The sequence below is a fragment of the Vidua macroura genome, chromosome 4 (assembly GCF_024509145.1).
Source record: "Vidua macroura isolate BioBank_ID:100142 chromosome 4, ASM2450914v1, whole genome shotgun sequence".
Classification (NCBI taxonomy): Eukaryota; Metazoa; Chordata; class Aves; order Passeriformes; family Viduidae; genus Vidua; species Vidua macroura.
Genome location: NC_071574.1, coordinates 72,186,971 through 72,213,298, shown reverse-complemented (window position 1 = coordinate 72,213,298; position 26,328 = coordinate 72,186,971). Strand labels below are relative to the sequence as shown.

Genomic DNA, 26,328 nt, shown 5'->3' with positions numbered 1-26,328 from the left:
GCTCCCGGGCGATCGCCGCCCTCCGTCTTCCCGGTGGGACCGGCCCGCAGCCTTTCCCCGCGGCCCTGGGGGGAGCTGAGGCCGCAGGGCGGGGTGGGTTTGGGGTAATTTTCCTCGTTTTCGTTAAAAATCGTTGCTTGGTGGCGCATCCACCACCGGGCCCGGTGGCGGAGCCCGGCTGTCCGCCTGTCCGCCTGTCCGCCTGTCCGGCCCCGGCCCTGCCGCTTCCCCGGCAGTTGGAGAACCGGGAACGGGGAACGGGGAGCCGGGAACCGTTTCCGGCCGCCAGCACCTTCCCCGGAGCCGCGGCTCCGTCCCCGCTCGCCCCTCCGGGCCCCGCAGAACCGGGGCTGCGGCCCGGGACCACCGGCCTTGAGCAGGGCCCGTCCCCTGCGCTCTCCCCGCTCGGCCCTTTTCGTTCGCTTTATTTCCTTCCCCTTTTCGCCCCTTTTGATTTCTTTCCTTTGGCTTTCCTTATTCCTGCAGGATTTTTTCGTCTTTTAACTCTATTTTTTTCCTTTCGAATTTAATTTTTTTTTTTTTTTTCCCGGCTGTTTTGCCCGCGCTGTTCCGGTTATTTCAGGGACGGGCCCAGGCCGCGGCAGGCTCGGACATCCAGCGGCCACTCCAGCCCAAGGCCTTGAACTCCCGGTGCCCGCCAGAGCCCGAACCGGGCACCTCCCGCCTCTACCGGGCTCTACCCGGTGCCCGGGCCGTACCCAGACCCCTGCGGACCCCCCAGCCCGGGGCGGTTCCCGGTACCGGGCCGTGGGTGCGGCGGAGCGCAGGGGCTGCGAAATCTCGGGGCTGCTTTTGCTTAAACTTAATTTATTTATTTTCAATCCGCCGCCCTTAGAACCGTTCCGGTTCGAGGCAGAACCGGAGAGGGGGGCGGCCGCCCCCGGGGAAGCACCGCGGCCGCCGCGGCCGCTTTTCCCGCCCGGTTTTGCCCCGTTGCGGCGACAGCGGCGGAACGGAGCCCCCCGAGACGGGCGAGACCCCCGGGACACCCCCGCACACACCGGGTCCGGCACTCCCAGCTGGGAACCGGGAGCCGCCCCGCTCGGTGCCGGTGCCGGTTCCCAGGAGCGGCTGTGCCGGATCAGGGAATTTCGGGGGCCTCCCGCTGCCCCATCCCGGGGCGGCAGTGGGGTAACCCCGGTAGCAGCGGGGACTCCCCCGGTAGCTGCGGGGCAGCGCGGGGAAGCGGGACCGGAGCTCCCCGACCCCCGCCCGGCCCGGGGAGGGGCAGCGCCCGCCGGGGCCGGGGGATTTCTTTTTTCGTTGCCACCTCTGGCGGCCCTGCCCGGGCCGGGCGGGGGTCCCCAGGGTGAGCAACCCCGAGAAGGAACCGGGAACCGGAGCCGCCGCCGCCGCCGCTCTCGGAGCCGGGCAGCGGCCGCCGAGGGGCTCTTTGTTTACCAATCGGTGTCACAGAACGGGAGGGCAGGAAATTGCGTCTGTACCGGGCCGTTAATTTAAAATCGGCTCTTTCCTCCCCCCTCAGCTCGCTCCCAGCCGCTCCCCGGTGCGGCGGGGGCTCGGCCGCCCGCTCCCCGCTGCCGGCTCCGGCGGCGGCCGCCGGGGGATGCGCGGCGGAGCGCGGCGGCGGGGGAGGGCCGGGCCGGAGGAATAAGGACCCGGCTTCTTCGCCGGTCCCACCCCCGGCCGCTTCCTCCGCAGCTCCCTCCCCTCGGCCTCCCTTTCCCCTCCCGCTCCCCCCCCCCCCGCCCACCGCTTCCCCACCACCCCCCTAAAATCATCGCCCCCAATCTCCCGGTATTGATTTCCCCCGCACGCGAATCCCGAGCGCAGCGCGGCGAGCCCGGCTACCGGCGGCGGCTCTGCCGTCGCCCGCTCCCGCCGGCACCGGCACCGACACCGGGAGCCGCACCGGTACCGGCGCTCCATGGAAGGGCAGCGGCTGCCGCCGGAGCGCCTGAAGTTTGCCCGGAGCGAGGTGCCGCGGGAGGTGGAGCTGGGGAGGGGGCGCGGGGCGGGGGGGGGGGGGGAGCTCGGCCGCCTGTCAAAGTTTGAAACTCCTTTTCCCCCCCCCCCCCAGCCTCGCACCCTCTCGGGACGCCCCGACGGGTCCCCCCCACCCCCGGTACCACCCCCGGCCGGCGGGGCGGGGAGGGGGGTGCGCTTTAAATGCCGGGCCCCCGGGTGGGAGAGGGCGACAGGCGACGGCCCCCGGCGGTCCCCGGCCATGGGGGTGAGCCGGGGCGCCCAGCCCCGGGGGGGCCGGGGAGGGGCGGGGAGGGGAAGGGGTCTGCGGAGGGTGGGTGGGTGGGGGGGGGGGGCTCCCTCCCATCCCCCCCCCGCCCAGCCTTGCCTCCTCTCTCCCTCTCCCCGTGTCTCTCTCTCTGCCTCCTGATGTTTGATCCCGCCGCGGCGCCCGCAGGGATGAGCGATGGAGGGGCCGAGCCCGGCGGGAGCCCCGTGCTGCTGGCCGAGCCCGCGGCCACCGGGCGGGCCCGGGAGAAGCTGCCGACCCGGGCGGAGCTGGAGAGCGCCCTGCGCGCCGGCGGCGGCGGCGGCAGCGGCGGAGCCGCCGGCGGCTTCAAGGACATCGCGGGAACGTCGGCGGTCAGCCCCGGCTCCTCCAAGCAGTGCGCCCCGGACACCGAGAGCCCGTCGGGGACCGGCGAGGCGGATTACTGCCGCCGCATCCTGGTGCGAGGTACGGACACGCTCCCCGCTCCCGTCCCCGCTCCCCGCTTCCCCCGCCGGCGGTTCCCCTCCGGGCACGGGGCATCCCCGGCACCGCTTCCAGCGCATCCCGGGCGCTTCCCGGCTGCGACCTCCGGCCTCCCGGCCCCGCCGCTTCTGCCCCGGCTCCGCTGCGCGCGGCACGGACCGGGCCCGCTGCCCCAGCCGGGCTCCGCCGGCAGCGGGCTCGGAGCGGGGCCGTGCCCAGCGGGCGGCCGGGAGGGCTCCGGGGGAGCGGCCCCGGGGTCACGGACCCGCCGGGCCGGCGGAGCCCCGCGGGGGACGCGCGGGCGGCGGGAGAGGGGGGACAGCATCAGCTCGGCGTTGGGAGCGATGTCGCAGGAGAAAAGCGTCACGGAGCGGCGGCGGGCGAGGGGGGGTTTATTTATTTTTTTTTTTTTTTTTTTTCCCCCTTTACAATATCACCGGCTCGGCCCCGGCTGGGGCTCGGCGCTGCCCGGAGCCGCCGCGTCCCGCACCCCTCACCCCGCCCCGCCGCCCGCGCTCAGTCCCCGCCGGCCCGGGACTCGCCGGGAGCACTTCTGGCTTGTGGCGAACCCCGAGAAGTTTGGGGCGCCGTGGCGCGGCTGTCGCTGGCGGGCGGGTCCCGAGCGCTCCGCGGCTCCGGGATCCCGGGGATGCTCCGCGTCCCCGCCGTTCCTCCGCCGCTGGCGGAGCCCGGAGCGGCTCGGCGGCCGCTCGGCGATCAGGGCCGAGGCCTCCCGGTGCCCAGCGCAGCGCTCGGGCAGCGCGGCAGGGAGCGGAGAGGAGCCGTGAGCTCCGTCCTCACCGCCGCGGGGGCGGCGGGGACCGGAGCCGGGTCCCTGTCCCGTCGTCATCCCGGGCTCGGGCATCCCGCGAAAGCGCCCCGCCGCTCACCCAAGCCTCTCTCCCGGTTGTCGCGATAGGCGCCCTTCGCCGACAGCCCGGTTGTGCCAGTCGGAACCGGAGACAGCGGCCGAGCAGCGGGCAGCTCTCGGTGACGAGCCCCGGGGTCCCGGCCGTGCTGTCCCCGCGTCCCCGGGGGTCGCCGAGCGGGGCTGCCGCCGGTCCCGCCGGGGTCAGGCTGGGGTCAGGCCTCTCCTCCGCCGGTTTCAGCCCCACCGAGGCCGCCCCGACGGTGCCGGCACCGGGAGAAGGGCGGGGGGTCGGTGCCCAAGGCCGGGGCAGGGTCTCCGCTCCCGCCGACCCCGGGGACCCTCACCGGGAGCGCCCGGTTTCACCATCTTGCTGCAGCCGCCACGGTGCGGACAAAATGGTGGCGGGGAGAAAACGCCGCAAATCACCGGGGTTGAGCCGAAATGAAGCGGGGGGAACGTGGCGGGGCCAGCCGGGCTGCGGGGACACGGACCCGCCGCTCCCCACCCGCCCCGGCCGCGGTGCCGCAGCCGGGCAGGGCCGGGGCCGAGCAGCGGCTGGGCCCGGGCAGAGCCTCCCGGTCGTTTTTTTTTGCGAAGCGCGAGGTTAAAATGTTCATTTTTATGTTTTAATTTTTTTTTTTTTTAATATATATATTTTGAGTTTCGCCCTCGCTGCTCGCCCCGGAAAAGGAGCTCCGCCAGCTCCGGCCTCGGTGAGGAGCGGCTGCGGCGGAGCTGCCGACGGCCCCGGTGAAGCCCCGGTGCTCGCCCGTGGTGTTTTCGGTGAAGTCGGGGGGTCGTGGTGACCCCCTCACATCGACGGGGTCCTCTCGGGGTCTCGATCCGCTCGCCGGTCCCGCGGTACCGGGGATGGTCCGTGCGGGACGGAGCCGCCCGGTCACCTCCCAGTCACCTCCCGGTCGCCTCCCGGTCGCCTCCCGGCCATCCCCGTCTCGTCGGGAGTGGCTCCCGGGGATAAAAGGGACAAGGAAGGACCTGGGCAGTCCCGGGGCCGGTCCCGCTGTCACCGCGGCCACCGCAGCCCCACGGGGCTGGGGGCACATCCCGGGATGCTCCCCCCGGCCGGGCCCGGTGGCCGCAGAGCACGTGGAGGGACCCCGGTGGCGTTTGGTGCCACCATGGCCACCCCGTGGCACCGAGGGGACATCCTGGAGGCTGGCGGGGGGGGGGGGGGGGGTGCGCCCCAAAAGGTCCTGGCAGATGTGTTGGTGCGGGAGCCCAGGTGGGCATGGGGTGTCCCTGTGCCAGCGTGGGGTGTCCCTGTTCCAGTGTGGGGTGTCCCTGTGCCAGCGTGGGGTGTCCCTGTTCCAGCGTGGGGTGTCCCTGTTCCAGTGTGGGGTGTCCCTGTGCCAGCGTGGGGTGTCCCTGTTCCAGTGTGGGGTGTCCCTGTGCCAGCGTGGGGTGTCCCTGTGCCAGCGTGGGGTGTCCCCATGGATTTGGGTGCCCTCTGCTCTTTCGGGGGATTTCAACCCCAGCCGTGTCCTGGCTCCAGAGCCACCAGGTGTACCCCTGTCCCCAAGAGCAGGACGTGTCACCAGCGAGGCCCAAGGCTCTGGAACCCCCCCAGGCAGGACCTGGGAATTTTTGGGGCTCCAGAAAGGGAAAAGGTTCTCAGGAGGGCGTTCCAAAAGCTGGAATGGGGGGGATGAGCACCCCAAAACCTACCCTGGGGAAGGTCAGTAGGGTGGGACGAGGGGTTTGGTGTCCCCTGTGCCGAGCTGGCACCGCGGCCGTGTCCTTTTCCCTGCCGTCCCTCCGGAGCTGCTCCAGCTGCCGGGGGAATAACAATAAATAACGCCCGAGCTGGAGCCGAGGCCGCAGCTGCGGCCCCGGATCCGGCGGCCCCGGCGTTCCCGGCTGTTGTTGTGCCGTGGCCGTGGCGTGGGCACGGATGTGGGCACGGGAGCGCGGACGTGGCCCGGGCATCGTCACCGCCACGGCGCTTCCCACACAAAATGGTTCCTGGCGCTGATCCCGCCGGAAAAGCCGCTGATCCGCCTACAACTCCTTTCCTTCCCGGCGGCTCCAGGCCAGCCTGTGGGGTTTGGGGTGTGGGTCCGGTGCCACCACCCCCTGTGCCACCCTGGGTGTCCCCAGGCCCTCGGGACTCCTTCGGTGCCGCGTTCCGGGATGGCACCTCGGCCGTGTCCTGCGGCTCCATGGTGGGAAAGCAGCTCCGGGATTGGGGTCCCTTTCCCAAATCGATGTCTGGTCCGATTCCCATCCTGGTGCCAGAGTCACCGCCGTCATCCCGGCTCCTCCATCCTCATCCCGGCTCTGCTGGTCCTATAGCAGCACCACCATTCCAATCCCAGTGCCGCCGTCCCCATTCCAGAGCCACCATTCCAATCCCAGTGCCACCATCCTGATCCCAGCACCACCATTCAAATCCCACTGCCTCCATTCCAATCCTGGTGCCACCATCCCGATCCCAGTGCCACCATCCCAATCCCAGTGCCACCATTCCCATCCCAGTGCCACCATTCCTATCCCAGTGCCACCATTCCAATCCCAGTGCCACCATTCCCATCCCAGTGCCACCATTCCAATCCTGGTGCCACCATCCCAGTCCCAGTGCCACCATTCCAATCCCGGTGCCACCATCCCAATCCCAGTGCCACCATTCCCATCCCAGTGCCACCATTCCCATCCCAGTGCCACCATCCCAATCCCAGTGCCACCATTCCCATCCCAGTGCCACCATCCCAATCCCAGTGCCACCATTCCCATCCCAGTGCCACCATCCCAATCCCAGTGCCACCATTCCCATCCCAGTGCCACCATTCCTATCCCGGTGCCACCATCCCAGTCCCAGTGCCACCATTCCAATCCCGGTGCCACCATTCCAATCCCAGTGCCACCATTCCCATCCCGGTGCCACCATTCCAATCCCGGTGCCACCATTCCCATCCCAGTGCCACAATCCCAATCCTGGTGCCACCACTCCCATTTCTGCCAGCCCCGCTCCATCTCCATCACCCCATTCCCAGCTTTTCCTCGCTGTTTTCCTCCTTCCTACCCCTGGAATTTTGTAACCCCTTCATGCCCGACTCAGCCAGAGGGAGGGAGATCCATTGACCTCCAGCCGGGATCCCTCCGGAACTGGGACCCAGCATCCCAAAATCAGGGCTTGGAGCGACTTCCTGGTTGGATTTCAACCCTCTGGGAGTTCTGCAGGGAGGGCTCCCCCAAACCAAGCCCGGATTTGGGATCTGGGGCGATCCCAGCGGGCGATTCCCGAGGCTCATTTTAATTCCTGGAGCCGGGGCAGAATTCCTGTGGATTTTTTTTTGGCGGAGTTTGTCCTTTCCTGGTGGGAAGCGAAGCCCCGGAGGCTCCTCTGGAATGGCCACGAGCCGCTTCCCACGGCCAAACCCTCAAATTTTTCTTTCCCTGGATATTCCCAACCTCATAAAACCGGGAGCAACTCAGTGCCCACGGCGCTTCCCAAACTTGTCCTTTAATAGGAAACCACCCCAAAACGGGAACTGAGCTTTCCAAGGAAATATTCCTTCAGTGAGGATGATTCCGGAGAGATGGGAATTGCAACAGAGATGGATTTTTTTCCAGTATTCCCAAGGAAGGACAGAAATCAAAAATTACATAAAAATTACAGGGGAAAAAAAAAAATCTTTAATTCAAATTCTTCCTTGGCATAAATCTCCTGTTTCCTCCTGGCTTTCCAAATTATTATTCCCAGGATTAAACGCTCCATTTTCCCAAAAAAAAAAAAAAGTATGGCTTCTATTTATGTCTTTAAAAAACCCCTAATTCAGGTAAATCTGTCACTTTTCCCTGGATATTTATAAACTCTCTGCATTTGGGGCCGGAGGGAAGAACCAAGCCACAATTTAGCTCCAGATTGTGGGAATTCCATGGATAATCCACGCCCAGCCACTCTTTAATTCCATTTATGCTCCATTTCCCCCCCAATTTTTGGATTTTTGGACTGATTCCTTCAGCTTTGGTTTTTTTTTTTTTTCCCCAGTCCCATTCCTTCCATTTTGTTTTTTTAATCTTTTCTCCCTGTCAAAAGTTATATTAAAATTATATTAAAATTACAGGAAAAAATGTCTAATTTTAATTCTTCCTTGGCATCAATCTCCTGTTTGCTCCTGGCTTTCCAAACTATTCTTCCCAGGATGAAACGCTCCATTTTCCCAACGTTCTTTAACCGCATTTTTGGATTTTTGGACCAATTCCTTCACTTTTTTTTTTCCCTGATCGCTCTCCCCATCAAAAATTATATAAAAATTACAGGAAAAAAAAATCTTTAATTTTAATTCTTCCTTGGCATCAATCTCCTGTTCACTCCTGGCTTTCCAAACTGTTATTCCCAGGATGAAACGCTCCGTTTTCCTGGCGCTCGTTGACAGCATTTTTGGATTTTTGGACCAATTCCTTCACTTTTTTTTTCCCCTGATGGCTCTTCCCGTGCAAAATTATATAAAAAATTTCAGAAAAAATAATCTTCTTTGGCATCAATCTCCTGTTTGCTCCTGGCTTTCCAGACTATTCTTCCCAGGATGAAACGCTCCGTTTTCCCGACGCTCGTTGACCGCATTTTTGGATTTTTGGACCGATTCCTTCACTTTTTTTGGGTTCTTTCCTGACCGTTTTCCGTGTTTTCTGCACAGATGCCAAAGGGACGATCCGGGAGATCGTGCTGCCCAAGGGGCTGGACCTGGACCGGCCCAAGCGGACGCGGACGTCCTTCACGGCGGAGCAGCTCTACCGCCTGGAGCTGGAATTCCAGCGCTGCCAGTACGTGGTGGGCCGGGAAAGGACGGAGTTAGCGCGGCAGCTCAACCTCTCCGAGACGCAGGTGAGACCCGCGGCGGCTCCTCGGGGTTTGGGGACGTCGCGGTGGCCGCGTCCCCGAGCCGTCGGATGCGCGCAGCGAGGCGGCGACGGGATGCGCGCGGCGTTCCCGGCCGATGGTTTTTCCTCGTCGCGTCCTCGGAATGGTTGGGATGCGGCCGGGGACAACTCCGAGGGGTCTGTGGGGACACCCCCAGCTGGCGGTGTCCACTCAAATGTCCGGAAAAGGGTCGAGGCGAGGTTGGACAGGGATTGGAACAACCTGGAAAAGGGGGAGGCGGCCCTGGATGAGCTTTGAGGTTGTTTCCAACCCAACCCGTCCCATGATCCCGGGAAAAGCGGGAAGAGGAAGGAGCTGGGGGTGACATCGGTGACCCGAGGTGGGACACGGTGGGGATTGGGGTGTGTGGGGGCTGCTCCGGCTTTTCCTGCACCCCAATCCCAGTAATCCAGGAATTAGCCCTGGATCTCTTCTCCATCGCTTTCCTTGGATGACGGGAAGGGATTTTCCTGGTTTTCCTGTGCTGGGGAGATCCGGGAGAATGGATGGGGTGAGCTCCGAGGTTGGTGCCCCTGATGGGGTCGTGATGGTTTTGGCTTAGAAATTTGCCATTAAATTAAATTTAAATAGTAATTAAATTTACATAGTAATTAAATTTAAATAGTAATTAAATTTAAATAGTAATCGTAATTAAATAAATAATATTAATAATGGTATTTATGCAATAATAATAATAATAATAATAATAATAATAATAATAATAATAATAATAGAATAATTATAAATATTCTGCCTCGTCCACCCCTTCTCTGCCAGGTCTGGCAATGGTATCGTTTACCTTGGTTTGTACAGGAAATAATTCCCATTTTTCCAACCCTTTTTATGGAACAAACCCATCCCAGCCGTGGGCAGCCATCCCTGGCTCCGAGGAGTGGCATTCCGGGGGAAATGAGCATTCCGGGATTTTTTTGGTGGGGGATTTCGGTGAGGAGGAGGATTTGGGGTGGGACTCGGATGTGCCGTGGTCGGGAGAAAAGTGGCCTTGTTTCCGCGGTCCCCGTGTCACCTCCATGGTGACACGAGGGTCACAGGTGACCGTGTCACATTGCGGGAACAGCTTTGTCCTCCTGGTGAGGGGCTCCCTTTTCCTGGAGTTCCTCTTCTTGGGGTTTCTCCTCCCGGGATTTCTCTTCCCGAGGTCCCAGTGTCACCTCCATGGAGCCAGGAGGGTCACGGGTGGCCTTGGCCATGTCACACTGTGGGAACAGCTTTGTCCTCCTGGTGAGGGGTTCCCTTTTCCTGGAATTACTCTTCCCAGGGTCCATCTTCCCGGGATTTCTCTTCCCGAGGTCCCAGTGTCACCTCCATGGAGCCAGGAGGGTCTCAGGTGATTGTGTCACTCTGTGGGAACAGCTTTGTCCCCCTGGTGAGGGGCTCCCTTTTCCTGGAATTCTTCTTCTTGGGGTTTCTCTTCCCAGGAATTCTCTTCCCGAGGTCCCAGTGTCACCTCCACAGAGCCAGGAGGGTCTCAGGTGATTGTGTCACTCTGTGGGAACAGCTTTATCCCCCTGTGATGGGTTCCCTTTTCCTGGAATTCTTCTTGGGGTTTCTCTTCCTGGGATTTCTCTTCCCAAGGTCCCAGTGTCACATCCACAGAGCCAGGAGGGTCACGAGTGGCCTTGGCTGTGTCACACTGTGGGAACAGCTTTGTCCCCCTGGTGAGGAGTTCCCTTTTCCTGGAATTCTTCTTGGGGTTTCTCTTCCCAGGAATTCTCTTCCCGAGGTCCCAGTGTCACCTCCATGGAGCCAGGAGGGTCTCAGGTGATTGTGTCACCTTGTGGGAACAGCTTTGTCCCCCTGGTGAGGGGTTCCCTTTTCCTGGAGTTCCTCTTCTTGGGGTTTCTCTTCCCAGATTTCTCTTCCCAAGGTCCCCATGTCACATCCACAGAGCCAGGAGGGTCACGGGTGGCCTTGGCTGTGTCACATTGTGGGAACAGCTTTGTCCCCCTGGTGAGGGGCTCCCTTTTCCTGGAATTCTTCTTCTTGGGGTTTCTCTTCCCAGATTTCTCTTCCCGAGGTCCCAGTGTCACCTCCACGGAGCCAGGAGGGTCACGGGTGGCCTTGGTCATGTCAACTTGTAGGAACAGCTTTGTCCCCCTGGTGAGGGGCTCCCTTTTCCTGGAGTTCCTCTTCTTGGGGTTTCTCTTCCCGGGATTTCTCTTCCCAAGGTCCCAGTGTCACCTCCATGGAGCCAGGAGGGTCACGGGTGATTGTGTCACACTGCGGGAACAGCTTTGTCCCCCTGGTGAGGGGTTCCCTTTTCCTGGAATTCCTCTTCTTGGGGTTTCTCTTCCCAGATTTCTCTTCCCGAGGTCCCAGTGTCTCATCCACGGAGCCAGGAGGGTCACGAGTGGCCTTGGCCATGTCACACTGTGGGAACAGCTTTGTCCCCCTGGTGAGGGGTTCCCTTTTCCTGGAATTACTCTTCCCAGGGTCCATCTTCCCGGGATTTCTCTTCCCAAGGTCCCAGTGTCACCTCCATGGAGCCAGGAGGGTCTCAGGTGATTGTGTCACTCTGTGGGAACAGCTTTGTCCCCCTGGTGAGGGGTTCCCTTTTCCTGGAGTTCCTCTTCTTGGGGTTTCTCTTCCCGGGATTTCTCTTCCCAAGGTCCCCATGTCACATCCACAGAGCCAGGAGGGTCACGGGTGGACTTGGCCATGTCACACTGCGGGAACAGCTTTGTCCCCCTGGCGAGGGGCTCCCTTTTCCCAGTGTCCTTCTTCCTGAGGTCCTTCTTCCTGGGAACCCTCTTCCTGAAGTTCCTTTTCCCAGGAATTCTCTTCCCAAGGTCCCCGTGTCACCTCCATGGAACCAGGAGGGTCACAGGTGGCCTTGGCCGTGTCACCTTGTGGGAACAGCTTTGTCCCCAACACAGGCAGCCACTGATGGGCGCCTCTTCTTGGGGTCAGCCCCTTTTCCTGGAATTCCTCTTCCCAGGGTCCATCTTCCCGGGATTTCTCTTCCCGAGGTCACTCCCATGACTGTCACAGGTGGGCGTGGCCGTGTCACACTGCGGGAACAGCTTTGTCCCCTGGCAGGGTCCCTTCCTCAAGGTCCCTCTTGCCACTGTCCCGGTGTCACCTGCACAGATCCATGGGGAGCAGGGGATTCCAGGGAGCTGGAACTGCACAGCAATTCCCTTTTCCCAGGATTGCTCTTCCTGGGGTGCCGGTGTCACCTCCACAGAGCCGGGAGTGACAGGTGACAAGGGACAAGCTGTGTGTCCCTCTTCCCAAATTTTCCTTCCCAAATCTCTCTTCCCAAATCCCTGTTCCCACATCCCTCATCCCTCATCCTCTTCCCAGGATCCCCCTTCCCACATCCCCCTTTCCAAATCCCACTTCCCAGGATCCCACTTCCCAAATCCCTCTTCTCAAATCCCAAATCCCCCTTCCCAAATTCCACTTCCCAGGATCCTTCTTCCTGAATCCCCCTTCCCAAATCCTTCCCAAATCCCACTTCCCTAATTCCCCTTCCCAAATCCTCCTTCCCAAATCCCCCTTCCCACATTCCCCTTCCCACATCTCCCTTCCCAAATCCCACTTCCCAGGATCCTTCTTCCCGAATCCCCCTTACCAAATCCCCCTTCCCCAATTCCCCTTCCCAAATCTCCCTTCCCAAATCCTTCTTCCCAAATCCCCCTTCCCCAATTCCCCTTCCCAATTCCCCTTCCCAAATCCTTCTTCCCAAATCTCCCTTCCCATATCCTTCTTCCCAATTCCCCTTCCCAAATCCCCCTTCCCAATTCCCCTTCCCAAATCCCACTTCCCCAATTCCCCTTCCCAATTCCCCTTCCCAAATCCCCCTTCCCAAATCCCCCTTCCCAAATCCCCCTTCCCAAATCTCCCTTACCATATCCTTCTTCCCGAATCCCCCTTCCCTCATCCCCCTTCCCAAATCCCCCTTCCCAATCCCCCTTCCCAACTCCCCCTTCCAAGGCTCTCTCCGTGGTCTCGGCGGTGCCACCCGGGGCCGGCGTTTGTCCCCTGGGCAGGGGGGATGTGCCCAGCAGGGTGCCAGGGCTGGGAGGTCAGAGCCTGTCCTTAGGGATGGAATTCCCATCTTTTCTCTGGAGCCCGGCTGCTGCCTCCATCCCTGGGTGAGAAAATTCCCACCCCGTGGGCCGGCTGCTGTCGCTTCTCCTCCGCTCTCCCCCTTCCCGCACCCTCTTCCCTCCTTCATCCCTGTCTCCTTAAATTCCTTTCCCTGCTTTTCACACCATTTTTCCTTCCCCGCAGCCAATTCCCAGTTTCCAGAACCTTCCTGGCTCCCCGATTTTTCCCAGCCACCCAGAATTCCCGATTTCCTCCTCTTCCTCTCTCCAGGGATGGTTTCACACCCAGGCATCCCCCTTTTCCTCATTCCCCATGGTTTTTCACGGCCAGGATGTTTTCCTCAGGAATTCCAAGAGCTTTAAACCGAGTTTTCCAAGCCCCCTTTGGGTCTGGAAGGTGCTGATCCCACCTGGATGTGACCTGGAGCGGGAAAAGTCACCGCCAGCCCCTCCTGTCCCCACCCAGCTCCTCCAAACCGGGATAAATCCGACTTTTGCAGCAATCCCAGAATTTTGGCGGCTTCTGGGGATTCATTCCCAGAGCAGCTCCGAGAATTTAGGGAATTTTAGTGGTGGATCCCAATCAACAGCATCTCCCAGCTCTTTTTTTTTTTTTTTTTGGGACAGGGATAGATCCTTTCCAGCCCCTCCCTGGGCTGGATTTTAATTCCAAGACGAATTCTTGGAATGAAATCTTTAATTCCGAGGAAGCTGCTCCTGACTTTTCCCTGTGGATGCGATGGGAACCCTGTAGGAAAGAGGCCACCAGGGTTGGGATTTTTTTTTTTTTTTTTTTTTGTGCCTGTGGATGTTTGGGAAGGGAGGGGGGTGAAGGATGATTCATCCCGGCGAGGAGGGAATGTGACGAGATGGGAAGAGACACGGTGTGATCGCAGCTGGAATGCTGCAGCATTCCCGGGAGCGGGGCTGGGATCTTGCAGAAATCCTGCTGGAAATAGCGGGGGGGGGGGAAAAAACGGGATTTAAGGTCTGGTTTTACTTTGCTGGGAGCTGTTGGCAGAGTTGGAGGCGGGATGGGTTGGGGAGAGCAGGATTTGGGATTTTTTTTGGCTGGGAGTCCTGCTCCAGGAGTGGGGGATCAGGCAGGGAGAGAGGGATCACCGAAAAAAATGGGAATCATCCAGGAGTGAGGGTGGGATCATCCAGAGGACAGCAGGGATCACCCAGGAGAAAGGGGAATTTCCTGGGAGTGAGGGTGGGATCACCCAGAAATTATGGGAATCACCCAGAAATTATGGGATCACCCAGAAATTATGGGAATCACCCAGGAGTGAGGATGGGATCACCCAGAAATGATGGGATCACCCAGAAATTATGGGAAGCACCTGGAAGTGAGGATGGGATCAGCCAGAAATGATGGGATCACCCAGAAATGATGGGATCACCCAGAAATTATGGGAATCACCCAGGAGTGAGGGTGGGATCACCCAGAAATGATGGGATCACCCAGAAATTATGGGAAGCACCTGGAAGTGAGGATGGGATCACCCAGAAATGATGGGATCGCCCAGAAATTATGGGATCATCCAGAAATTATGGGATCACCCAGAAATGATGGGATCGCCCAGAAATTATGGGAATCACCCAGGAATGAGGATGGGATGACCCAGAAAAGATGGGAATCACCTGGAAGTGAGGATGGGATCACCCAGGGACAGGGATCTGCCAGGAGAGTGGGGGGGAATTTGGGAGCCAAAGTTGCTTCCACCCCTCCAGGGAATTCCTCTTCCCTCCCGGGATCCACATCCCGGCTCCTCCTCCCAGCGCTTTTCCTAATTAATCCACGGATATGATTAACGTCCAACGAGTTTAATTAACCTGGGGAATGTTTCCGTTGGAGAATATTTCCCCAGAGACACCGAGGAGAGCTCGGAGGTCCTTGGGATGAGCTGGGAAGTGGCAGGAGCATCCCAAACCCATCCCAAATCCCGAGGGCAGCTCAGATCCACGGATCCGCCTTTTTCGGGGAAAACCCGCCAGAATCCTGAAGCAAAAATTGCCCCTTCCCAGTGTCATTATGGGATGGAAAATCCCAGGCGGAGGAGGCAAAAGGGGGACAGCGGAGTGGGTGGAATTCCCATAAATCCCTTGTGGGGTGGGATGGGATTGATGGAACAGAATTGGGATGGGAAGGAATTGGGATGATTTGGGATGAGATGGAATTGGAATGAAATGGGGTGGGATAAAATGAGATGGGGATGGGATGGGATGGGATGGGATGGGATGGGATGGGATGGGATGGGATGGATGAAGGGATTTGCTCTTGGGGTCGGGACTTCAATGCCAGGCTCGGGTTGAAGTGACCCCGGTGTTTTCCAGCCCTTCTTAGGACCAGGACAGGGAGGTGACACCTGGGACGAGGGACAGTCCCAAGTTGTGCCAGGGAAGGTTTAGGCTGGATTTTTGGGAGAATCCCTACATGGAAAAGGTTTCCCAACTGCCCAGGGCAGGGGTGGATCCCCATTCCTGGGGGGATTTGGATCCCTGTGGATGTGGCACTTTGGGACGTGGTGGTGGCCAGGGCAGTGCTGGATTCAGGAGTCTCCAAGCGTTTTTCCAAGCTAAATGATCCCATAATTCCATGATTTCTGCCTGCCTGGCTGCTGGCAAATCCATGGGATTCTCCGGGTGTCCCCATGGGCTCCATCCGACCTTCCTGGGGACAACTCCTGGGCCACCCTACAACTCCATCACTCCCCGTGGCCCCACACCCTCCGGAGCGTCCCGGGATTCCCAACATGGAGCAAAACATCTGGGAAAAGCCAGGAAGGCCAGGAAGGTCTATTTATAGCCTGACAATTAAGAGGAGGCCGTTAAAAATTAATCACCTCGGCTCGTTAACGGCTCCCGGTCCCCGCAGGGACAGAATGAGGGGACAAGGGCTGGGGCTGCCACTCCTGGGAAAAGAAAAAAAATCAGGAAAGATGAGGTTGGGAAGAGCTGGGAGCCCCAAAACCCCGTGATCCCCATTTCCCTCTGGACTGGGACACGGTGGAAGCGACGGGATCCACGCCAGGTGATTTTGGAACTTCCAAAGGGCAGGGTTGGGATCTTGGCAAGGAATTCCTGGCTGGGAGGGTGGGGAGGGGCTGGGCTGGAATTCCCAGATTTGCTGTGGCTGCCCCTGGATCCCTGGCAGCATCCAAGGCCAGGTTGGATCTACCTGGGATAGTGGGAATTGTCCCTGCCCTTGGAAGGAAAGCGTTAAGATCCTTCCCAACCCAAACCAGCTGGGAATTCTGGGATTCAGTGGTTCTTTCCTGAGGGGCCTCCATCCCTCCCTCCATCCCCTCTGCCGGAGCTTTTTCGGGATGGGATGAACTCTCCCACCCTCTTTTCCTGGAGCACTTCCAGGAGGGATCTGGGCTATCCCAGAGGATTGGGAACAGCATCCTGCAGCTGCCAAATCCTTGGGAATAGGCGCCAACATCAGCCTGAACGATCCCACATTTAACGGGATCAAGTCACACCGGGACGCTGAAAGCACCCAGAAAAGGGGAAGATCCCAAATCCTGGTACCCAACCGGAGATTCCCGGGATTTGGGCACCTCCAGCAGGTGCTGGATCCCATTCCCACATCCCAGCTTGCATCGGAGCACGTTCCTGGAGCAAGCCCAGCTCACGCGGCCCCGCTAATCCCGGCCCTTCCGGGCAGCAGGGGCGTGGGGGGGACAATAACGCCGGGCCTAAGCGGGAACGCCGCGGTGGAAGGGCCAGGCTGGCACAGCCCTCGGAGATTCCCGAATTCTCCCAAAAACCCGGCTGTGGGAGGGGGATAAATTCTGGATTTTTGAGGAGTGTTCCTAAAAAAGGGGAGCGGGAAATTGGGGTCTGCTGTGGGATAGAGGAGTTGGATATCCGGCATCCCAAAATATCCAGGCGCTTCCAGAATTCTCCGTGCACGGAGTGAAATGATTGATGGGGGAAAAAAAAAATGGGAATAATTCACCGAGATTTGTGTCATTAAGGATTCACAATCCCCCCCCCCCCCCCAGAAAAAATAAAATCCTGGGATTTCAGAATTTCTGATGGAAAGGTTTGATTCCCGATGAAGCTGAACTGGGCGTTCCCAGAGCAATCCCAGCATGCTCCAAGTTGATGGAATTTAAATGTTTTCCTGAAAAAAACGATGGGATTTGGGTTTAGTGATGGTTTTCCTGAGTTTTGGAGCTGATCCCGATGGAATTCCCACCCACAGACCCCCGGGATTTCATGGAGGGTGTCCCCACCAAGGCGGTGTCCCCACCCACCCCAGCGCTTCCCAAAACCCCAAAAATGAGGGAATTCCCCTCCAGCTTCGCCGGCGTCTCCAAATTTTCCATTTCCAAAGGGCACCAGAGCACCCGCGAGGTTCCCTGGCCGCAAAGCCGGGAATATCCAAAATTTTGGAGCAGGAGCCGGACACGGGCCTGGCTGCTGGCGGGAATTTTGGATCGGCGGTGGGAAAGGGGCTGTGCTGGGAATGGGCTCCCGGATGAGGGTCAGGGACAATTCCCACCGCGCTGGTGGCTGGAACCGCGTTCCCAAAGGCCGTGGCGGAGGGTTTGGAACGGTTGGCGCAGCAGGATGAGCTGGAATGGCGGCCAAGGGATGAATCCATCCACTCGGAATAGGGAGAGGCGGGAGGGTCACGGAGCCGTCGTTACGAAACCCGCGGGTTCGGGCGGCGATCCCGGCGGATTACACAACGCCGGGATCCGGGATCCGAGTCCCAGTGGGGCCAGAGAGAGGAGAACGAGGAGGGAAAAGGAGGAAAAGGAGGAAAAGGAGGAAAGGGAGGAGGAGGAGGAGGAGGAAGGCGGTGCACGATGATGGCGGAGCGCAGGCTCCCAGCGAGCGTCAGCTGCCGGCGTTCGGGAGCTAATCCCGGCCAATTCCCGCTCGGCAGCCAGGAATAGCGCGGGATGGAGGAGCCGGGGGCCGCACGTGTGCCAGGAGCGCGTGACGGAGCCGGGGTCAGTGCCGGGGCAGGGCCGCCCAAAACAAACACCGCTGAAAACCCCAAACATGGCCCCGGAGCCGCGGAGCCGCGGAGCCGCGGAGCGGGGTTGGGATTGTCCTGCTTGGTGGATAAACGCTGGGAAGAACGGGCGGTGCTGGTTTTTTGGGAACGTGGCAGTGCCGGAGTGCGTGGTGTTGGTATTCCTGGGATCTGCCTGGGCAGGGATGGGGGTTTGGCATCCCAGTCAGGAGCGATTCCCACCCACGGCTCGGCCCCAAGGCAGCGGGAAGCAGCGGGTGAGGATGGAAAAGGGGAGCTGTAATGAGAGGAGGAAAATTCCGGTTCCATCCGTGCGGTGCTTTGGGATGGATGGATGCGTGGATAATGGATGGATGGATGATGGATGGGGTCAGGGACAGGGCAGGGCTGCCCAAAAATAAACACCGTTGAAAATCCCAAATCACGGCCCCAGCCCCGGAGTCCCGGAGCTGGATAAGGATTCCCGTTGGGCAGACAAACACCGGGAGAACGAGGAGCTCCGGCGTTTTTTGGGAATGCGGGACTGCTGGAGCCTGTTGGGATCTGGGCAGGCAGGGATGGGGGTTTGGGGCAATTCCCAACGCGATGGGAAGCAGCAGATGAGGATGGAAAACGGGAGCCGTGATGAAAGGAGGGCACTTCCCGGTCCTTTCCATGTGGTGCTTTGGAATGCCGGGATGGATGGATGGAGGGATGGATGGATGATGGATGGATGCATGGATGGATGGATGGGTGGGTGGTTACTGGACCGAAAACCCGCACAAATCCCCGGATTGCTGAGATCCGTGGAATGGCGAGCTCCCACCTTTTCCCTTCCCACATAAGGGTTTTCCATCAGGATTCCCTTCTTGGGAATAATTCCTTCTGTGGCTCGGAGGTGTTTGGGGAAGGGATGGGAGCAGCAGCCCTGTGTCCCTGGAGAAGGAATCCCGGGATTTGGCGCTATCCGAGGTCACAGCGTGGAATTCCAGGGATCCAAACCCTCGTGGGCTCCATCTCTGAGATTCCAGGGATCCAACCCCTCGTGGGCTCCATCCCGAGGATTCCAGGGATCCAACCCCTCGTGAGTTCCGTCCCAGAAATTCCCGGGATCCAACCCCTCGTGAGCTCCATCCCAGGGATTCCAGGAATCCAACCCCTCGTGGGCTCCATCCCTGAGATTCCAGGGATCCAACCCCTCGTGGGCTCCATCCCGAGGATTCCAGGGATCCAACCCCTCATGGTCTCCATCCCGGAGATTCCAGGGATCCAACCCCTCATGGTCTCCATCCCGGAGATTCCAGGGATCCAACCTCTTGTGAGCTCCATCCCGAGGATTCCATGGATCCAACCCCTGAGGGCTCCATCCCAGAAATTCCTGGGATCCAACCCCTCGTGGACTCCATCCTGGGGATTCCAGGGATCCAATCCCTCGTGGGCTCCATCTCTGAGATTCCAGGGATCCAACCCTTCGTGAGCTCCATCCCAGGGATTCCAGGGATCCAACCCCTCATGGGCTCCTTCCCAGAAATTCCAGGGATCCAACCCCTCGTGGCCTCCATCCCGAGGATTCCAGGGATCCAACCCCTCGTGGGCTCCATCCCGAGGATTCCAGGGATCCAACCCCTCGTGGGCTCCATCCCGAGGATTCCAGGGATCCAACCCCTCATGGGCTCCATCCCGAGGATTCCAGGGATCCAACCCCTCGTGAGCTCCATCTCTGAGATTCCAGGGATCCAACCCCTTGAGGGCTCCATCCCAGAAATTCCCGGGATCCAACCCCTCGTGGACTCCATCCTGGGGATTCCAGGGATCCAGCCCCTTGTGGGCTCCATCCCGGTGCCGACAGCTGTGGAAAACCGGGATGGAGCCGACATCACAGGCTCCGGATGATTCCGTCGGCTCCGGCTAACGCCGTGTTCCCATTTTTATTCCCATCTCCACGCGCTGCTCCCCGCACCCTGCCGGGGATTCGGGAGTCGGGATTCCGGGATCAGAACTCCCCGGGGCGCCGGGCTGCGGCGTTCCGAGCGCGGTGACATTTGGGATGACATTCCCGGTGCCAGGAGCAGGGGAGGGGACGCCGCCCTGCCTTCCTGCAGTCAGAGGGATGAATCCTTCGGGAAAGGATCCGCGGGAGGAGGAGAAATCGGGAATCTCGGGGATTCGTTCGGTCGTGGAATGAGGAAATAAAATAAATGGGAAAATAAAATAAAATATAAAGCATTACAAAATAAAATATAAAATTGAAAAATCATAAAAGAAAAAATATTATAAAAGAAAATCAAATTAAAATATAAAATATAAAAATAAATATAAATATAAATATAAAATTAAATATAAATATAAATATAAAATAAACATATAAAATATAAAATATAAAATATTAAAATATAAAAATATAAAAATATAAAATGCAAAATATAACATATAACATATAACATATAATATATAGCATATAGCATATAGCATATGACATATGACATATAAAATATAAAATATAAAATATAAAATATTAAATATAAAATATAAAATATAAAATACAAAATATAAAATACAAAATATATAAAATATGATGAAAGTAAATTGTCTCTGGCAAAAGGAATAGAATGGAAGAAAAGATGGAAAATAAAATAGAATAAAGCAAAATAAAATAGAGCAATGGAGAACAAAATAAAATGAAGTGAAAGAGAATTCTAAAATTTTAATAGAAGAGAAGAAAATACTAAGATAAAATAAAATAAAATAAAATAAAATAAAATAAAATAAAATAAAATAAAATAAACTTTAAAAATTCAATTTAAAAATTAAAATAAAATAAAATGACATAAAATAAAATAATAAAATAAAGAAGGAAAAACATCAATATCAATATCACAATATATAAATTTATAATCTAAAAGAAATTGTAATATACCATATAAAAATATAATACATTATAATTACATTAAATACTATATATGTACATTATGTATTATATATTAGTAAGTTATATTTTATAGTTGTATATTAATAATCACTTTTTAATAAATTAATATAAAATATCTCAAAAATAGAATATTTGATATATAACAGAAAATAAAACCAATAAAAATATAAAGATGTAATTCAACAAAATACAGAAAACATAAAGACGCAATGAAATAAAATATAAAATAATAACTATATATTTATATACAATAAAATATAAATTATAAATGTATAATTTTGGAGATCTATTTCCCAATATATATCCATTTTTTAATCTGTATTTTTAATATATTAAAATTTCCATTATTATTATATTTCCCAAATATAAATATTAAAACAGTTTTCTTTCTGAATTTTAATATAAATATTAAAATATTAATATTTATTATTTTACACGATTTTGTAGCTCCCCTTTCCCTGCTTTTCGGGGCCACGATTCCTTTTTCCCGGATTCCCATTTCCTTGGTGAGCTGGGAATGTTCCCCTGGAGAAGGGAAATTCCAGGGAATCCTCAGAGTTCCTGAAGGGGCTCCAGGAGAGCTGGAGAGGGACTGGGGACAAGGGACAGAGGGACAGGAGCCAGGGAATGGCTCCCAGTGGGAAAGGGGAGATTGGGCTGGGATCTTGGCCAGGAATTCCTGGCTGGAATTCCCAGAGAATCCCTGGATCCCTGGGAATGTCCAAGGCCAGGTTGGACATTGGGGTTTGGATCCACCTGGGATGGTGGAAAACGTCCCTGGACATGGATGGGATGGGATGGGATGGGATGGGATTTAAGGTTCCTCCAACCCAAACCATTCCAGGATTCTGGAGCCCCTCTGCTCTGGGAGAGCTGGGAATGTTCCCCTGGAGAAGGGAAAATTCCAAGGAATCCTCAGAGTCCCTGGAGGGGCTCCAGGAGAGCTGGAGAGGGGCTGGGGACAAGGGACAGAGGGACAGGAGCCAGGGAATGGCTCCCAGTGGGAAAGGGGAGATTGGGCTGGGATCTTGGCAAGGAATTCCTGGCTGGAATTCCCAGAGAATCCCTGGATCCCTGGGAATGTCCCAGGCCAGGTTGGACATTGGGGTTTGGATCCACCTGGGATGGTGGGAGGTGTCCCTGGACATGGATGGGATGGGATGGGATGGGATGGGATGGGATGGGATGGGATGGGATGGGATGGGATGGGATGGGGTGGGAATGGGATGGGATTTAAGGTTCCTCCAACCCAAACCATTCCAGGATTCTGGAGCCCCTCTGCTCTGGGAGAGCTGGGAATGTTCCCCTGGAGAAGGGAAAATCCAGGGAATGCTCAGAGTCCCTGAAGGGGCTCCAGGAGAGCTGGAGAGGGACTGGGGACAAGGGACAGAGGGACAGGAGCCAGGGAATGGCTCCCACTGGGAAAGGGGAGATTGGGCTGGGATCTTGGCAAGGAATTCCTGGCTGGGAGGGTGGGGAGGGGCTGGATGGAATTCCCAGATTTGCTGTGGCTGCCCCTGGATCCCTGGCAGTTGGATGGACTTGGATCCAGCTGGGTCAGTGGGATTTGGGAGCAGCCCCTGGTTTGGGGTCAGGGATGGGGTTGGAGATGCCAAACCCAATCCATGGGCTCGTCGTGCCATCCTGAGGGATTTTCCTGAATTCCTGCCCCTCCTGAATTGCTGGATGGGGAATATTTGGAGTGGGAGTTCTGGGAATGTCCATCCTCTATGGGTTCGCGCTGGATGTTCATTAAGGTGGCGCTAATTAGATGGGTCTTGGGGCTGCCTGGGTCCTCTTCGGCCCCACCACTGCGGGTTTGGGATCTGCAATTCCCAGGATTCAGCTGCTCCAGGGGATGGGACAATTCTGTGTCTGGGGACGTGGGACTGTGCCCAAAACCATCCCAGTGGTCAGCACGGAGTGACCAGTGGGGTCAGTGGGGTGGGGACACAGCTCTGGGTGTGTGGGGGACAGGGACACCAGCCCTGGAGACCCAGCTGTGCTCCCAAAACCATCCCAGTGGTCAGCAGGGAGTGACCAGTGGGGTCAATGGCATGGGGACACCAGCCCTGGGGTCAGTGGGATGGGGACATCAGCCCTAGGGACAAGAATTGTGCCCAAAACCATCCCAGTGGTCAGCATGGAATGACCAATGGGACATGGGGACACATCTCTGGGGTCAGTGGCATGGGGACACCAGTCCTGGGGACAAGAATTGTTCCTAAAACCATCCCAGTGGTCAGCATGGAGTGACCAGTGGGGTCAGTGACATGGGGACACATCTCTGGGGTCAGTGACATGGGGACACAGCTCTGGGGTCAGTGGGATGGGGACATCAGCCCTAGGGACAAGCATTGTTCCCAAAACCATCCCAGTGGTCAGCACAGAGTGACCAGTGGGGTCAGTGGCATGGGGACACCAACCCTGGGGACAAGAATTGTTCCCAAAACCATCCCAGAGGTCAGCATGGAGTGACCAGTGGGGTCAGTGGGACAGGGACACCAACCCTGGGGACAAGAATTGTTCCCAAAACCATCCCAGAGGTCAGCATGGAGTGACCAGTGGGGTCAGTGGGATGGGGACACCAGCCCTGGGGTCAGTGGGACAGGGACACCAGCCTGGGGACGGGCATTGTTCCCAAAACCATCCCAGAGGTCAGCACAGAGTGACCTGTGGGGTCAGTGGGATGGGGATATCAGCCCTAGGGACAAGCATTGTGCCCAAAACCATCCCAGTGGTCAGCATGGAATGACCAATGGGACATGGGGACACATCTCTGGGGTCAGTGACATGGGGACACCATCCCTGAGGACCCGGCTGTGCCTGGTGGCAGCGAGTGCCTCGACGTCCCCGTGCCGGTGTCACGGATGTCCCCGAGGGGAGGCGCGGGCCGGCAGTGCCCGGCGGTGGCGGGAGGCGATGTCCCCGCGGTGTCGGTGTCCCCGGTGTCCCCGGTGTCCCCGGTGTCCCCGCGGTGTCGGTGTCCCCGGTGTCCCCGCGGTGTCGGTGTCCCCGGTGTCCCCGGTGTCCCGCGGTTCCCTCAGCTCCCCCCCTGCCCCACGCTCCGGTCGCTCCGCGCTGGGGCTCCTTTGTGCCGTGTCACCGCGGGCCTGGCGTGTCCCCAGCGAGCCGCCGGTGACTCCGGGACGAGCCCGGCGCCGCTGGCCCCGCGGCTCGGGGCCCCTCCCGCTCGTCCCCGCCGCGCTCTAACCCGAGTGTCTTCCCACCCGTGTCCTTCCCTCACCCCCGTGTCCGTCTGTCCGTCCCTCCCGCCTCTCTCTGTCTCTCGCTCTGCCTCTCCTGCCCCTCTGCTCTGCCAGGGAGGGAGGGAAGGAGGGAGGGGACTCCCGAGGGGGAGTTCAGGGGGGCCCGCGGTGGGCAGGGGCGGTTTTGGGGTGCGGGGACCCCGCGGGGCTCAGCCTGGATTCCCTCCTGACCTCGGCCAGGGGCAGTTTTGGGGGGGGGCGGGCGTCCCCAGCTGGGTCTGTACCCAGCAGTCCAGGGCCACCAGAAGCCACCCTGTCCCCTCACGTGTCACCCCGAGGCCCGGCCAGGGAAGGGTTCGCAGTCGGGGACAGGAATTTGGGGTTCAGGAGAATCCAGCCGGCCCCTAGCTCAGCATTCCCGGGAAAAGCAGCGCAGGGAGAGCCGAGCACGGCGCGGGGGGGCTCAGCCCCGAGCTCTGGGCTCCTTCCCCAGGCTCCCGTCCCCAAGGTCCCATCCCTGGGCTCCTGTCCCGAGTCCCATTCCTGGGGTCCCATCCCAGGGACATTAACCTGGAATCCTTGGGGTTCCAACCCTGGGATCCCATTCCTGGGGTCCCATCCCAGGGATCCAAACCTTGGGCTCCTGTCCCAAATCCCATCCCTGGGATCCCATCCCTGGGGTCCCATTCCTGGGATCCTGTTCTAGGGACAGCAGCCTGGGGTCCTTGGGGGGGTCCCATCCCTGGAATTCCATCCCGGAGATCCTGTCCCTGGGCTCCTGTCCTGAGTCCTGTCCCTGGTATCCCAACCCTGCGTTCCTGTCCCAAGTCCCATTCCTGGGGTCCCATTCCTGGGGTCCCATCCATGGGGACCCATCCCTAGGCTTCCAACCCTGGACTCCCGTCCTGAGCCCCATCCCTGCGATCCCATTCTTGGGGTCCCATCCCAGGAACAGGAGCCTGCAATCCCATTCCTGGGGTGCCATGCCTGAGTTCCCATCCCTGAGCTCCTGTCCCAAGTCCCATCCCTGCGATCCCATTTCTGGGATCCCATCCCTGGGTCCCTGGGATCCCATCCCTGGGATCCCATCTCTAGGATCCCATTCCTGGGGTCCCATTCCTGAGGTCTGATTCCTGGGGTCCCATCCCTGAGATCCCATCCCTGAGATCCCATCCCTGGGATCCCATCCCTGAGGTCCCTGGGATCCCATCTCTGAGATCCCATCCCTGGGATCCCATCCCTGAGGTCCCTGGGATCCCATCCCTGAGATCCCATCCCTGAGGTCCCTGGGATCCCATCCCTGAGGTCCCATTTCTGGGATCCCATCCCTGAGATCCCATCCCTGAGGTCCCTGAGGTCCCATCCCTGGGATCCCATCCCTGAGGTCCCATTTCTGGGATCCCATCCCTGAGATCCCATCCCTGAGGTCCCTGAGGTCCCATCCCTGGGATCCCATCCCTGAGGTCCCATTTCTGGGATCCCATCCCTGAGATCCCATCCCTGAGGTCCCTGAGATCCCATCCCTGAGATCCCATCCCTGAGGTCCCATCCCTGAGGTCCCTGAGATCCCATCCCTGGGATCCCATCCCTGAGATCCCATCCCTGAGGTCCCATCCCTGAGATCCCATCCCTGAGATCCCATCCCTGGGATCCCATCCCTGAGGTCCCTGAGATCCCATCCCTGGGATCCCATCCCTGGGATCCCATCCCTGAGGTCCCATCCCTGAGGTCCCTGGGATCCCATCCCTGAGGTCCCATTTCTGGGATCCCATCCCTGAGATCCCATCCCTGAGATCCCATCCCTGGGATCCCATCCCTGAGGTCCCTGAGATCCCATCCCTGGGATCCCATCCCTGAGGTCCCTGGGATCCCATCCCTGGGATCCCATCCCTGCTCTCCAGTCCCAGGTCCCATCCCGGTGCTCTCATTCCCGGGGTCCCCCCGCAGGCTCGGGCCCCTCTCCCCGCCGGGCCCGCAGGAATTCTCCCTTTCCCCGGGAGCGGCCGGATCCCGGGGAGGGCGGATCTCGCTTGGCCGTTTGTTCTAATCCATCTCTCTCTCTCTCTCGTACCTCTCGCTCTCTCCTGGCTCTCGCCTCTCTCCCCCCGGCCCGCCCCGCGCTCTCTTTCCGTCCGTGCCTCCCTGTCCCCCCCCCTCCCCACCCCAAACCCCCCTCCCCAGGTCAAGGTGTGGTTCCAGAACCGCCGCACGAAGCAGAAGAAGGACCAGAGCAGGGACTCTGAGAAACGCTCCTCCAGCACCTCCGAGTCCTTCGCCACCTGCAACATCCTGCGGCTGCTGGAGCAAGGCCGCCTCCTGTCCGTGCCGGCCCCCCCGAGCCTCCTGCCCCCCACTTCCAACCCCGTCCCGGTCGCCAGCCCCGCGGCCAGCCTGGCCCCGCCGCGCCCCGCGTCCCCGGGGCTGGGCGGCGGCAGCAGCCCGCCGGCGCCGCCGCCTTTCGGCCTGCACGTCCCGCCTCTGGCCGCTTCCTCTTCACCCTCCTCATCCTCATCGTCGTCGCCGCGGCTGCCGGGGAGGCCGCTGTGTTTCGGGGGGCCGCTGCTGGGCGGCCTGCACGATCTGCCCGCTCCTTACCCGCCGGGGGCGTCCGCGTTCGAGCCTTACACGCGGCTGGAGAGGAAGGACAGTTCTGTACCCAGCAAGAAGCCGAGCCCTTAA

At 58.6% G+C, this 26,328-nt stretch overlaps 1 protein-coding gene across 1 annotated transcript; it reads left to right on the top strand.

Annotated features, from left to right (window-relative positions):
- Nucleotides 1-1,751: 1,751 nt before the first annotated feature.
- On the top strand, nucleotides 1,752-26,328 carry VAX2 (ventral anterior homeobox 2). The gene is made up of 4 exons (XM_053976693.1): nucleotides 1,752-1,960; nucleotides 2,405-2,683; nucleotides 8,231-8,418; nucleotides 25,831-26,328. Exons 2-4 carry the CDS (start codon nucleotides 2,407-2,409, stop codon nucleotides 26,326-26,328), a joined length of 963 nt encoding a protein of 320 aa, XP_053832668.1. The 5' UTR covers nucleotides 1,752-1,960; nucleotides 2,405-2,406.